This window comes from Macaca nemestrina, chromosome 4 (assembly GCF_043159975.1).
Source record: "Macaca nemestrina isolate mMacNem1 chromosome 4, mMacNem.hap1, whole genome shotgun sequence".
NCBI lineage: Eukaryota > Metazoa > Chordata > Mammalia > Primates > Cercopithecidae > Macaca > Macaca nemestrina.
Genome location: NC_092128.1, coordinates 30,252,819 through 30,266,009, shown reverse-complemented (window position 1 = coordinate 30,266,009; position 13,191 = coordinate 30,252,819). Strand labels below are relative to the sequence as shown.

General features: G+C 56.4%; 1 protein-coding gene across 7 annotated transcripts; it reads left to right on the top strand.

Annotated features, from left to right (window-relative positions):
• The first annotated feature begins 335 nt into the window (after positions 1-335).
• LOC105476633 (interferon regulatory factor 5) lies at positions 336-12,780 on the top strand. 7 transcript variants are annotated; one of them, XM_071094528.1, is made up of 9 exons: positions 336-468; positions 4,819-5,024; positions 9,273-9,462; positions 9,926-9,990; positions 10,454-10,487; positions 10,661-10,921; positions 11,115-11,507; positions 11,597-11,715; positions 11,960-12,780. In XM_071094528.1, the coding sequence occupies exons 2-9, from the start codon at positions 4,830-4,832 to the stop codon at positions 12,203-12,205; spliced, it is 1,503 nt and encodes a 500-aa protein (XP_070950629.1). In that variant the 5' UTR covers positions 336-468; positions 4,819-4,829; the 3' UTR covers positions 12,206-12,780. The 7 variants fall into 7 exon arrangements, with proteins under 7 accessions (XP_070950629.1, XP_070950627.1, XP_070950624.1 ...); XM_071094526.1 differs by lacking the exon at positions 336-468 and adding an exon at positions 542-683; XM_071094523.1 differs by lacking the exon at positions 336-468 and adding an exon at positions 588-683 and having other exon boundaries at positions 4,667-5,024.
• Positions 12,781-13,191: the final 411 nt, after the last annotated feature.

Below are 13,191 nucleotides of genomic sequence, written 5' to 3'. Positions count from 1 at the left end.
CGACCACGCCACTGCCCCGGGATGATTGGAAGGCGACTTAGGAGGGGAGCTGGGGCGAGACAGGTACAGGGGTTGAGGATGAGAAAGGCACAGAGTGACTAGAGGATTCCGCCTGCAAGCACGTCTGGAAGGGGTGTCTGGATCCTGGGGGCAGTGACTGTGCTCTAGGGGCGACAGCCGCCCTCGCCAGGGGTACAGACAGGCGACAGGAGGGCTTAGGGCTGTGGGTTGGCCACACTACGCCCTCATTTGTGTGCAGCCCCGGAGGACCAGCGTGGGGAAGCACCCCCACCCTCTCCCAGGGCCCAACCGAGCACTGCAGCGGGAGGCACGGGGTTGTCAAATGACAGTTTTACGGTTCCAGATTGCCAAAAGAGCCAGTGGCCAGTCTAGCGCACCGCGCCGACTGGCATCTCTCTGGAGGCCCTGGGCCTGGCCCGAGGCTCAGCCCGGATCTGCAGTTGCCAGGTCAGTGCGGGGCCCTGAGTGGATTCGCGGGGCGGGGCGGGGCACTGCCCGCGCCCGGAGCTCGGCAGCAGCTGCCCAGGGGCGGGGGCGGTGAGACACGGAAGTGCCCGGCTGGTTGGCGGACCGGCGGGAGGCGCAGCCTGGGCAGAGCCCAGCTTGGTCCCGCCGCCCGGCCGGTGTTCCCCAGCGCAGCCACGCAGGCGCACCGCAGACAGGTGGGTCCAGTCCGCCGCGCTCTTCTCTCTGCGTCCCCGCCTGGCGCGCCCTGAGGGTGGCGGGAGCGGTGCCGGCTACTGCCCCCAAGTCTAGGCCTAGACTGGGGCCCGCGCCCTCCAGGCACCCGCGGGCGGCGGGATGGGGACTGGAGTAGGGCGGGGTCCGCGTCCAGCTGCGCCTGAGGACCGAGAACGGGTGGGTGCCTACAGCAGGGTGCGCCCCACCGGCCTGGGACTTCCAAGGCGTGGTTTGGGGTGCTGGCGCCCGGGGAGCCCCGTGACCCAGGCGGCGCAGTCGGCACCGCTACAGGGAGCGGGGGGCGCCGGCTCTGCTGTTCTCCCTCTCCCTCGCCATCGCCCAGAATGGGGGCTCCCGGGCACCCCGCTGGAGGCTGGCTTGGGCCCCTGAGGAGCGAGGCCCGATCCTTACTTTCGATGCACTCGCCCTCGCTCTTACCGGGCCACCCTCACCCTTTTGGAAAAGAGGATGAGGTTAAATCGTTCATCCCTCGGGATCTTCAGGCCAATGGCAGGAACTGCGCAAGAGTTTGGGGGAAGATGGTGTTAGGTAGAGGCTCCGTCTGTCCCTGGGCTTGCGGCCGGGAATGGTAGACTCTGGTCTCCCGAGCAGCGGAGAAGGATGGGGTGCAATAGTTCCTGGGCTGAAGGATGGGGTGCAATAGTTCCTGGGCTGGTTTCCGTAGGTCCTGTCCCAGAACTCAAGGCGGCAACAATGAAGAGGCTAAACGTTGAAAAAAAGTGAGGCTAGCGTGGCCGGGATGCGTGGGGAGATGGTTGTCTCCGGACCCCGGGAGGGGCGGGAGCGGGTACCCGGGAGCAGAGGCGGGAGTAGGGGACTTTCCCAGTCTCGCAGCCACTCTGGGCACAGCAGGGCGAGGACGGGGTGCTGCTCCTCCAGCAGCAGGAGGAGAGGTCCAGAGGCCGACCCTGGAGGTGGGGGTGGCTCCGCGGGCTGGCCCAAGGGGTGTGCCCCAGCGGAGCCCGCGAGAGGAGTGGGGGCGGAGGGGAGGGGGGAGCAGGGGCGGAGGACTGGGCTGGGCCTGGGCTCCTCGAGGGCCCCGAATGAGGATAAGTGGCCAGGATCAGAAAGGGCTCGGCTGTATCGATGTAGGAAACTGTAGGCCCTCAGAAGGCCCCCTGGCATGACCTCGCCTTCCTGTCCCCACCCCCAGTAGTTATGGGGCCTGGGGTGCTGGGGCTGAGGGGCTCCGAGAGTCTAGGGAAGCACTGGGAAATCACCCCTTTTTATCTAAAGGCCCTACTTTGCGGTTTTCCCCCTGTACCCTGGTCTTCCCCTACCCTGACCCTGGGAGGAAGCTTCTTCCTGGGCGCCCTTTGCCCAGAGCCTCAGCCTGTCGGACCAGGTGGGCAGCAGGGCCCAGGGTGTGGGAAGCTCACCCGGAGGGGTGGGATTTGGGGTCAGGGCCTGTACAGGGAACCCCTTGTCCTCTCCCTGAGCTGGGTGTGGGTTTGCAAGGAGACATGTGACCCAGACCAACCCTGGGAGCAGCAGGGCTCCTGCTGTCTGGCCACTCTTACTAGGACTGCTGTGGCACTTCCTCCCCTAGTGGCCCCCCGGTGCCCACGAATTGCAGATCCTGGGTGGTGGGGGCACTGTCTCCTGGGACTCCAGCAGGGTTCTGGGGTGAGCTGTGGGCTCGCCCCACCTCAGCAGGTCCTCTAGGACTGCCCACTGGATGCTTCGCTCCCTCACACACTTGTAGGGGCTTCCTCAGGCCCTCAGCTGTTGGATTTCCCCACTTTCTGGGGCTCAGGTCCATTGACTTAGGTCTAGGGCTGCATGCATTTCACCCAGAGCCTCCGGAGCCCTACGATGGCAGACCTGTTCTGACACCAAACTTCCAAAGTCATGGGCCTTGATTAGGGTGGTCTAAATCAGACCTAGCCCTTTTCTGGGCAGGAGGGAGCTTCTGGGAGGATGGATGCTGCTTGGGTTAGAGCTTGTGTAGACCTGGCTGCAGGCAAAAGCCTTGAGGCTGAGTCCCTTCTGTGGCATGGTGGACAGACCCTCGCTCATCACAGATGCGCTTGTCGCGGGAGCTCCTTCTCCACACCCCTCCCTAAGCTCCTTGTATGGACGCAGCCCTCTGACACTGAGGCCGGAGTTGTCATTTCAAAACCTTGCTCCGTATTAAACAGCCGTGTTGGGCAGGGCCAGACTGCTGGACTGACAGCAGGGGGCAGGCAGCTGGACCCTCTGATCTCCCCAGTGGCACCAGCACCTCCCGGCCTCGGCCCAGGGGGTCATCAGGGAAGCTCTCCCCGATTCTGCACAGACAGAGCTTCCTCTGTCCACCCTCACTCGGCCAGAATTGTGTGCTGCTGGTGACTGGCACCCCTCTATTCTAGGGTCAAGGCCTCTCAGGGATCTACAAATACAAATATGGGTGGGCGCACGCCCATGCTACAAACCACACCAAATGCACAAAGACTGCCTGCAGGTGTGGGGTGTGGGGAACAGCTCTGGGTGGGAGGTTGGAAATTTGGTCTGGGGGACCCACTCGACTCCCTCTGTCAGCCCACAGTCAGTTTGGTTTCTGAGTTGTCCCAGTCCAGCCACTTTCGTTTCCCCTGGGGCTGGGTGGAGGCTGGGGCAGAAAGCGGAACTGAGCCCCCATGTTCTGAGGTCGGGGCAGGGCTGGAGCGTTCTGAACACCTCCCAGTCCCAGCCCCTGGGCCAGGCAAGGCCGGCCGGCCTTACGTCTCCTGGGTTGGTGGCAGCCGAGCTGGGCTCTGAGGGAGGCCTACAATGTGAGACACTAGCAGCTCAGAGGCAGCACGAGGCAGGTGCAAACCCAAAAGGTACTGGGCAGGGAATTTCAGAGGAAACTGAGGTTCCGTGCTGCAAGGCCCAAGCAGGCCCAGAAAGACAGAGGGAGTTCAGCTCGAACCTTTGCTCCTTACTTGCTGAGCGACACGTTCACTTCTGATGGGCTGTGCTGTATATTGGCCCAGTCCTTTCTGTCTTCCACACAGGGGTCTCAAGTGAAGGGCCAAGGGCATGGGTAAGGGGAGGAGAGAGAGAGAGGAGGGGGCTCAGGACTGTGAAGAGTTTCCGGTTCTGGGCTGGAGAGGGAGTTTGGCGGGTGGAGGGGAGGAGGCAGGGTCCCTCTGGCCTGACTCCAGGGAGGCAGCGAAGCTGTGGCCTGAGAGGTGGGGATCGTGCCCCTGGGTAGGTAGTGGTTAGAGCTGTGGTTTCTGTTTCCTGCAGACTTCCTAACAGGCTCCGGCAGGCGTTAGGGCCTTCCTAAGGGCTACACCAATGCGTGTCCAGTGGGAGGAGAAGGGGGAGGACCAAGAATCTAGATGAATGGCCCTAGAGAAGTAACGTCTAAGTTTGGTGGCCGCTGTCGTTGGAGGTGGTTGAGTTGGTTGATGGGATTTATCTAAAGACGTTGAGGTTGGGGAACTTCCTCCCGGAGGGAAACTGAGGAAGAAAGGTAGCTCTGAGAGTTGGGTGAAGAAACCCACCCTCCATTCACATGTTCTGCTTTCCTCTGAGGGCAGGTGTCCTTGAGAGCTCGAGATGAGATTCTTGTTGAGGGCATCTCCGGAGGGGACTCTCAGGGGACAGGGGGTGAGAAAACTTGGGCAGAGAAGAATTGAACCAGGGGTGTGGACTGAGCGGGAGGTTGCCTTCAGGCTGATCCCACGGAGCACTCGCTGCCCCAAGTAGCCCAGCTTGAGACAAGATAGCCAGGCTTTTGTCCCTTGTGTCAGGCAGTCTGGCTGTGGGTTGCCCCCCCAAGAGCGAGGGGTGGGCCTAACCTGTGGGGTGAGTAGTGGAAGGCAGTTCTCTGGCCAATGGGCTGCTCGCTACTGTCAGCAGTTGGAGAATAGATGCCTCCGCCCGGTAAAGGGCGTCTGGGGTTGTGCCCGCAGCATTCACTAACTCGTAACTCTCTTTCCCTTCACCCAAACACAAAATTCCATGACACTAGACAAGAAAGTTGATGCTTGGAAAAGACAATTGGCCTTAAATACCTAGATGGACTGGAGAGACCATCCCTTGTGGCCCACAGCTTGACCTCTGAGCACCCTGTCCCCGTCCACCTGCGGACCTGCTGAGGCTCCCCCTGGCTTTCTCCTGCAGACCCTTCTGCCATGAACCAGTCCATCCCAGGTGCTCCCACCCCGCCCCGCCGCGTGCGGCTGAAGCCCTGGCTGGTGGCCCAGGTGAACAGCTGCCAGTACCCAGGGCTTCAATGGGTCAACGGGGAAAAGAAATTATTCTACATCCCCTGGAGGCATGCCACGAGGCATGGTCCCAGCCAGGACGGAGATAACACCATCTTCAAGGTAAGCCCCGGCGAGGAGGTTGGCTGGACCTCCAGAGCACCCTGTCCCCAGAAGAGGATCGCATATAACACACACAGGCAGCTCCTCAAGACTGGCCACCCACCCAGCTAGCACGCTGCCGCTGATGCCGGGCCCGGACTAAGGGGATGCAGACGTAGCCACAGGGCACACCTTTTTCCTTTTTTTTTTCTTTTTTTTTTTTGAGACAGAGTCTCGCTCTGTAGCCCAGGCTGGAGTGCAGTGGCACAATCTCAGCTCACTGCAACCTCTGCCTCCTGGGTTCAAGCGATTCTCCTGCCTCAGCCTCCTGAGTAGCTGGGATTACAGGCATGAGCTGCCGCGCCCGGCCTAGGGCACACCTTTTCTAACCTTCACCCTAGAGCAGTGTGGGAACTGAGGGTCCCCAGAAGGCCTTCCCATAATTTGTCCTACTCACCCTTTGCTCTTGTCTCACTGCTATTACTCATGAGGACTTGTTCAGTGCACACATATGCTAAAGGAAGCCAACAATCACCCATCATCTTTCTTTTTTTGAGATGGAGTCTCGTTTTGTTGCCCAGGCTGAAGTGCAGTGGCACGATCTCAGCTCACTGCAAGCTCTGCCTCCCAGGTTCCTGCCATTCTCCTGCCTCAGCCTCCCAAGTAGTTGGGACTACAGGTGCCCGCCACCACACCCGGCTAATTTTTTTGTATTTTTAGTAGAGACGGGGTTTCACCATGTTATCCAGGATGGTCTCGATCTCCTGACCTCATAATCTGCCTGCCTCAGCCTCCCAAAATGTTGGGATGACAGGTGTGAGCCACTGTGCCCGGCCCACCCATCATCTTTCTAAAAATTTTATTTTTAAATTAATATACCCCCATAAATATATGGGGTACACAGTGATGATTTGATAAGTACAGTGATCAGATCAGGTACTTAGCATATCCATAATCTCAAACATTTGTCATTTCTTTGTGTTGGGAACAAACTATTTTTAATATAAGATTCAGATATATCATCAATCTTTTAATTTTTTGATTTTCTAATTTTTTTAGAGGCAGGGCCTAACTCTGTTGACCAGCTCCATTTTTTTTTTTTTTTTTTTGAGACAGGGTCTCACTCTGTCACCCAGGCTGGAGTGCAGTGGCGCAGTCTTGGCTCACTGCAGCCTCTACCTCCCAGGCTCAGGTGAGTCTCCCATCTCAGCCTCCTGAGTAGCTGGGATTACAGGTGCCTGCCACCACACCTGGCTAATTTTTTGTACTTTTAGTAGAGACTTTGCCATGTTGCCCAGGCTGGTCTCCAACTCCTGGACTCAAGCAGTCCGCCCACCTCAGCCTCCCAGAGTGCTGGAATTACAGGTGTGAGCCACTGTGCCTGGCCCAATCTTTTTTTTTTTAACTGACATATTACAACTGTACATATATACTCCCCCCCCTCCTTTTTTTTTTTTGAGATGAGGTGTTGCTCTGTTGCCTAGTGTTGCACCACTGGTGAGCAGTGGTGCAGTCATAGCTCACTGCAGCCTCCAACTCAGCTCAGGTGATCCTCCAGTCTCAGCTCCCTGAGTAGCTGTGACTACAGTTACATGCCACCATGCCCAGCTAACTCTTTTTTTTTTTTTTTTTTTTTTTTGAGATGGAGTCTTGCTCTGTCACCCTGGCTGCAGTGGCGCAATCTCAGCTCACTGCAACTTCTGCCACCTGGGTTCAAGCAATTCTCCTGCTTCAGCCTCCCGAGTAGCTAGGATTAAAACCCCCATTGTCATGCAGGCTGTCTTAATGTTTCCCTTTTTTTCAACCTCAATTATGAATTTTTTTTTTTCTGTCTTTGAAGTAAAGACAGGATTTCACCATCTTGGGCAGGCTGGTCTTGAACTCCTGACCTCGTGATCCACCTGCCTCGGCAAAGTGCTGGGATTACAGGCGTGAGCCACCGTGCCCAGCCTAATTTTTTGATTTTGATTTTTGTAAAGATGAGTTCTCACTTTGTTGCCCAGGCTGGTCTCAAGCTCGGGGGCTCAAGTGATCCTCCCACCTCAGCCTCCTGAGTAGCTGGTATTACAGGCGCAAGCCACTGTGCTCTCTCCAGTAATCTTAATGCTAGGACGTACCTAGCATAACAGTTTTTGCTTACATTTTTAGTTTTTTTGCACGTGTGTGTATATAGAATGCAAAATTGGAATCAAGTGATATATCTTGATTTGTAACCTGGATGTTTTTCACCCTATATCAGGATCAGCTTTCCTTTCCAACATACGTCCACATCACTTTTCGTGACTGTAGAATTTCCACTGGAATGGCTTAGCACAATTTGCTCACCGGGTCTGGGTTTTTGGATACTTGAGGTTGCTTTTAAAACCTGAACTTGAAACCCCCATTGTCATGCAGGCTGTCTTAATGTTTCCCTTTTTTTCAACCTCAATTATTTTGAGGGTTGATTTCCTAGACTTAAAAATTGCTGGGTCAAAGGCAATGCTTATTTTTTAAAACTTTGGATACATATTTTCTTAGTTTTTGGACTTGATCCTTACCTTTCCAAAATTCTTTTGCTAATCCATTTTTTATTTTTGTATAGGTAATACAGTCACAAAATTCAACATTAAAAGGCATAGAATGGTTTAGAGCAAAAAGTCTCCCTCCTTCCCTGGCTCACCACCACCCACTCCCCTCCCTAACCTTTCCCTAGAGGCAGCCGTGTTATCATTTTCTTGTTTAGTCTTCCTGAGAGATTTTTATGCACATATAAGCAAATATGCACTATCCTTTCCTCTATTTTCATAAGAAATGCTAGATATCTGCATTTTTTCTATACTTCATACTTCTTGATGATTGCTACATGTCAGTATGTAAACAGTTTCCTGCTTTTTCTTTTTTTGTGCCGCCCAGTATTTCATTCAATGGGTTGGCCATGGGCCGGGCGCGGTGGCTCAAGCCTGTAATCCCAGCACTTTGGGAGGCCGAGACGGGCGGATCACTAGGTCAGGAGATCGAGACCATCCTGGCTAACACGGCGAAACCCCGTCTCTACTAAAAACACAAAAAATTAGCCGGGCGAGGTGGCGGCGCCTGTGGTCCCAGCTACTCGGGAGGCTGAGGCAGGAGAATGGCGGGAACCCGGGAGGCGGAGCTTGCAGTGAGCCGAGATCTGGCCACTGCACTCCAGCCTGGGTGACAGAGCGAGACTCCGTCTCAAAAAAAAAAAAAAAAAAAAAAAAAAAAAAAAAAAAAAAATGGGTTGGCCATAATTTCACCAGCCCCTCATTGATGGATGTTGCATTGGGTATTTTCAGTCATCTTTTACACACAGTGCTGCTGCAAATAACCTTGTTTGTGCAATATTTTGTGTGAATGCAGCTATGATATTTAGGATGAATCCCTAGAAATCAAAGAGCTGGGTTAAAGGGTAGAAATAAACATTGGTAGTCCTCACCTCGCCTAATTGCCATTCAAAATAATACCAGCAGCTCCAGTGTCTCAAGCCCGTCCTATGTGCGGGCATAGCTCTGAGTGCTTTACGGACATCAACCCCCCTCATTTTTTTTTTTTTTTGAGATAGGGTATCACTCTGTTGCCCAGGCTGCAGTGCAGAGCATGACTGATCATGGCTCACTGCAGCCTCGAACTTCCTGGCTCAAGCAATCCTCCCACCTCAGCCTCCTGAGTAGCTGGGACCACAGGCACCCACCACTATGCCCAGCTAATTTTTGTAGAGACAGGAGTCTTGTTATGTTGCCTAGGCTGGTCTCCAACTCCTGGGCTCAAGCGATCCTCCCACCTTGGCCTCCCAAAATGTTGGGATGACAGGTGTGAGCCACTGTGCCCAGTCGACATCAACCCCTTGAGTCTTTACTGCCACTCCATGAGGTGAGCACTGTGAGGAGATCAAGACAAAGGGAGGCAGTGACGTGGCCTGGCACACAGCTGGCAGGGGGCACATTCCAGATTGAAACCCAGCCTGGCTCCAGAGTGCTCATCCTTATCCCCCACGCTGTCCTCCTTAGAGATCACACTGATTCACCCTCCTAGGAGCAGGGACTACAGATGCATCTCATAGCCCTAGATTTCATGGAGCTTGCTGGCAGCCTTAGGGCTGGGGCAGGACTGTGGCAGACTTCCACGTTGCAAACCAGGTCTGGGGCTCAGCGAGGCTCAGCTTGTGGCCGAAGTTCTCCCCACACAGTGGGGTCTCCTACGGAATGGTAGGCAGACTGGGGTTGTGGTGGAGACGAGGTTCTCTGTGGTGGCTGTCTCTTCCTGCCCCAGGCCTGGGCCAAGGAGACTGGGAAATACACTGAAGGCGTGGATGAAGCTGATCCGGCCAAATGGAAGGCCAACTTGCGCTGTGCCCTTAACAAGAGCCGGGACTTCCGCCTCTTCTACGACGGGCCCCGGGACATGCCACCTCAGCCCTACAAGATCTACGAGGTCTGCTCCAATGGCCCTGCTCCCACAGGTATCAGGCCTAGCCCTCTGTGGGCCACCTGGGAGGCTGTGCAATGTCCCGGCCCCCAGTCTTGAGCTCTTGGGTGCAGGCAGGCCCAGGGCCCCTCTAGTGGGCAGTGGTCCAGGACACAATGCGGGGGCTCCTGCTAGGTCATGACACCCAGGGTTCCCAGGAGTGGCTGGGATGGGTCACTGGCAGATTAGGAATGGCTTGGCGTGCAGTCAGGGACCTGAGTGCTTCTTCCTTACCATTGCTCTCGTTTTGGCTTCTGGCTCCAGCCGCGGTCTCATGGCCCATGGAGTTGGGGAGGTCCTTCCCAATCCTGGTGGCTGTACTCTCCACTGCGCCCTGTGTTGGGGAAGCTTTGGGGAGGGCAGAAGCTGCACAGGAGCTACAGGCAGCCTCTCAGGGGATCTTGCTTCTCCTGACGTTGACTCCCTTACTGCCCTGCTTTTCTCTCCCTGCTGTGCAGACTCCCAGCCCCCTGAGGATTACTCCTTTGGTGCAGGAGAGGAGGAGGAGGAGGAAGAGGAAGAGGTGAGTGTGGGAGGGGGAGGCAGGTGGAGCCCTGGACGGGCTCTCTGCTGTCCCCACTGGCCTTAGGTTTCCGCAGCCCCGCTCCCCTGGAGCCCCATGGCCCTCTCAATGGCTCTTCACCTTGTTTCTTCTCCTGGAATTCTGAATGATAGGAGCACAGTCCCCACCTGCTCCTTCCTGGGGCGTTGTCGTTACCCCGCATGTGTGACCCACACAGCAGTTAGGGCTTGGTAGGTCTGACTCCCCGTAGAAGGCAAATGAGGAAAGTGAGGCACAGGGCTTTTCTGACCTGCCTGGGATGGACAAGCTGGGACCGGAGGCAGGGTCTTGCCTGAGCTAAGCTGAGGCTAGGACAGTTGCCTCGTGGTTCTTGCATGTTACTTCCCCAGCCCCAGGTCAGTGGAATGACTTGTCCTCCCTTCTCTCCCATCTCTTCCCTCCCTTGCCGGTGGTGTCCCTTCAGCTGCAGAGGATGTTGCCAAGCCTGAGCCTCACAGGTGGGGCCGGGAGGTGGTGGTTGGGGGTCTAGTATACAGAGAAGCTACAGGTACCATAGGTACCTGGGAGGGGGCTAATGGGAGGCTGGGGTGGCCCAGGGCTGGGAGTAGGTGGGCCCGGGAGGCAGTTCTTGGAGGTGGCACTGACAGCCGTCCACATGCACTTTCTGTAGATGCAGTGCAGTCTGGCCCCCACATGGCACCCTATTCTTTACTCAAAGATGATGTCAAGTGGCCGCCCACTCTGCAGCCGCCCGTGGTGCTGGGTCCCCCTGCTCCAGACCCCAGACCCCTGGCTCCTCCTCCTGGCAACCCTGCTGGCTTCAGGGAGCTTTTCCCTGAGGTCCTGGAGCCTGGGCCCCTGGCTGCCAGCCTGCCCCCTGCAAGCGAACAGCTCCTGCCTGACCTGCTGATCAGCCCCCACATGCTGCCTCGTAAGGACCCGCGGCTGGGCACGGGGAAGCAGTGCTGGGGGATTGGGGTAGGATTGGCAAGGAGGGTGGAGGGTGCTGCAGCTCCTTGGGAGGGGAAAGTGGGAGAGCGGATGGGGCTGGGCCTGGACACTGGGCTGCAGAACGGGGAGGCACGGGGCTCAAGGACGGGATGGGCCTGCCTTCTGCCCCACAGTGACTGACCTGGAGATCAAGTTTCAGTACCGGGGGCGGCCACCCCGGGCCCTCACTATCAGCAACCCCCATGGCTGCCGGCTCTTCTACAGCCAGCTGGAGGCCACCCAGGAGCAGGTGGAACTCTTTGGCCCCATAAGCCTGGAGCAAGTGCGCTTCCCCAGCCCTGAGGACATCCCCAGCGACAAGCAGCGCTTCTACACGAACCAGCTGCTGGATGTCCTGGACCGCGGGCTCATCCTCCAGTTACAGGGCCAGGACCTGTATGCCATCCGCCTGTGTCAGTGCAAGGTGTTCTGGAGTGGGCCTTGTGCTTCAGCCCATGACTCATGCCCCAACCCCATCCAGCGGGAGGTCAAGACCAAGCTCTTCAGCCTGGAGCATTTTCTCAATGGTGAGGGCCCGAAGCCGTGGTCCTCCTGGCCACCTCTTGCCCAGGGGTGTGGTTCCAGCCTCTGACTAGGGACCTTGATTTTGATGCAGAGCTCATCCTGTTCCAGAAGGGCCAGACCAACGCCCCACCACCCTTCGAGATCTTCTTCTGCTTCGGGGAAGAATGGCCTGACCGCAAACCCCGAGAGAAGAAGCTCATTACTGTACAGGTACGTCTCCTCTGCCCCAAAGTCGGCCTTGGCTTGAAAACTGGGGAATCCTGGGGCCAGGCCCTTGCCCCAGGCTGGAGGCTCAGGGCTCCCTGAGCAGCGTGAACTTGGCTGCCAGAGACCATCAAGGCTCAGGGCCAGAGAATGCAGTCTATTACTCACCCCTGATGGCTGCCCTCATGCACAGCTGGATCTGGCAGCCCTGTCATGGGTCTCCCTGTCTCATCTCCTCTTTGCCTCCCAGGTAGTGCCTGTAGCAGCTCGATTGCTGCTGGAGATGTTCTCAGGGGAGCTATCTTGGTCAGCTGATAGTATCCGGCTACAGATCTCAAACCCAGACCTCAAAGACCACATGGTGGAGCAGTTCAAGGAGCTCCATCACATCTGGCAGTCCCAGCAGCGGTTGCAGCCTGTGGCCCAGGCCCCTCCTGGGGCAGGCCTCGGTGCTGGCCAGGGGCCCTGGCCCATGCACCCAGCTGGCATGCAGTAACAGGCTGCAGATGGTGACTGGCCCTGGCTTCCTGGGTGGCTGTGTGGACTGATGTGGAGGTGTGACAGCCCCAGTGAGCACCTGGTTGGCTGCAGGGTCCTACCTCTGGGTTTCCTGGAAGTGGATGTGGGCCAGGAAGAAGAGGGAGAAAGGCCCGAGCCCCTGCCTTCCCAGGCCTATCTGTCCTTGTCTCAATTGTTTCTGGTCTGGTCAGTCTGGCTCTCGAGAAACTCGGCCATGAGCAGGGAAGGAACTCCCTCAACCTTGGTGCCTAGTTGTATAGGAGGAATTGCCTAAGGGTGGCCCACTCTTGTGATTGCCCCATTTCCTCTGGCAGGAAAAGCCAGAGTGTTGTGGGCCAAGTCCCCCGCACAGGGCCTCTGCAGGGCATGGCCCTGATTTCCCTGGTTTGAGCCTCACTTCCTCATCTCCCTCTCCTCTGAGATAATATGAGTGAGCACTTAGGTATCACATCAGATGCTCAAGGCTGGCAGCTACCCCCCTTCTTGAGAGCCCAAGAACCTGAGTAGAAAGAATTTTTATGTATTTTTGGATTAATAAATGTTAAAAACAGACTCAGCTGTTTCTTTCCTTTTTCTACTACCAGTTGCTCCCATGCTGCTCCACCAGGCCCTGTTTCGGATGCCTGCTGGCCCACTCCCCAAGCACCTGCCCCCAGCTTGCAACCACTGGCACTGGGAGGGCCTGGATTCTGGGCTGATGAGTCAGTTGGGCCTTCATAAACACTCACCTGGCTGGCTTTCCTTTCCAGGAGGAAGCTGGCTGAAGCAAGGGTGTGGATTTTTAAATGTGTGCACAGTCTGGAAAACTGTCAGAATCAGTTTTCCCATAAGAAATGGTGAAAAAGGGCAGGCTAGCATTGCAGCTGCATTTGGGACCATTCAAATCTGTCACTCTTTCGTGTACATTCCTGTGCTATTAAATATATCAGGGCAATGCAAGCAAATCATCCTGATATATTTAAT

What these genes read in the sequence shown, in the direction of transcription:
- LOC105476633 (XM_071094528.1), top strand. Translation starts at nt 4,830, where the DNA reads ATGAACCAGTCCATCCCAGGTGCTCCCACCCCGCCCCGCCGCGTGCGG. An exon ending in CAGCCCCCACATGCTGCCTC is followed by an intron (nt 10,922 to 11,114) that starts GTAAGGACCCGC and finishes TCTGCCCCACAG; the next exon opens with TGACTGACCTGGAGATCAAG. An exon ending in AGAAGCTCATTACTGTACAG is followed by an intron (nt 11,716 to 11,959) that starts GTACGTCTCCTC and finishes TTTGCCTCCCAG; the next exon opens with GTAGTGCCTGTAGCAGCTCG.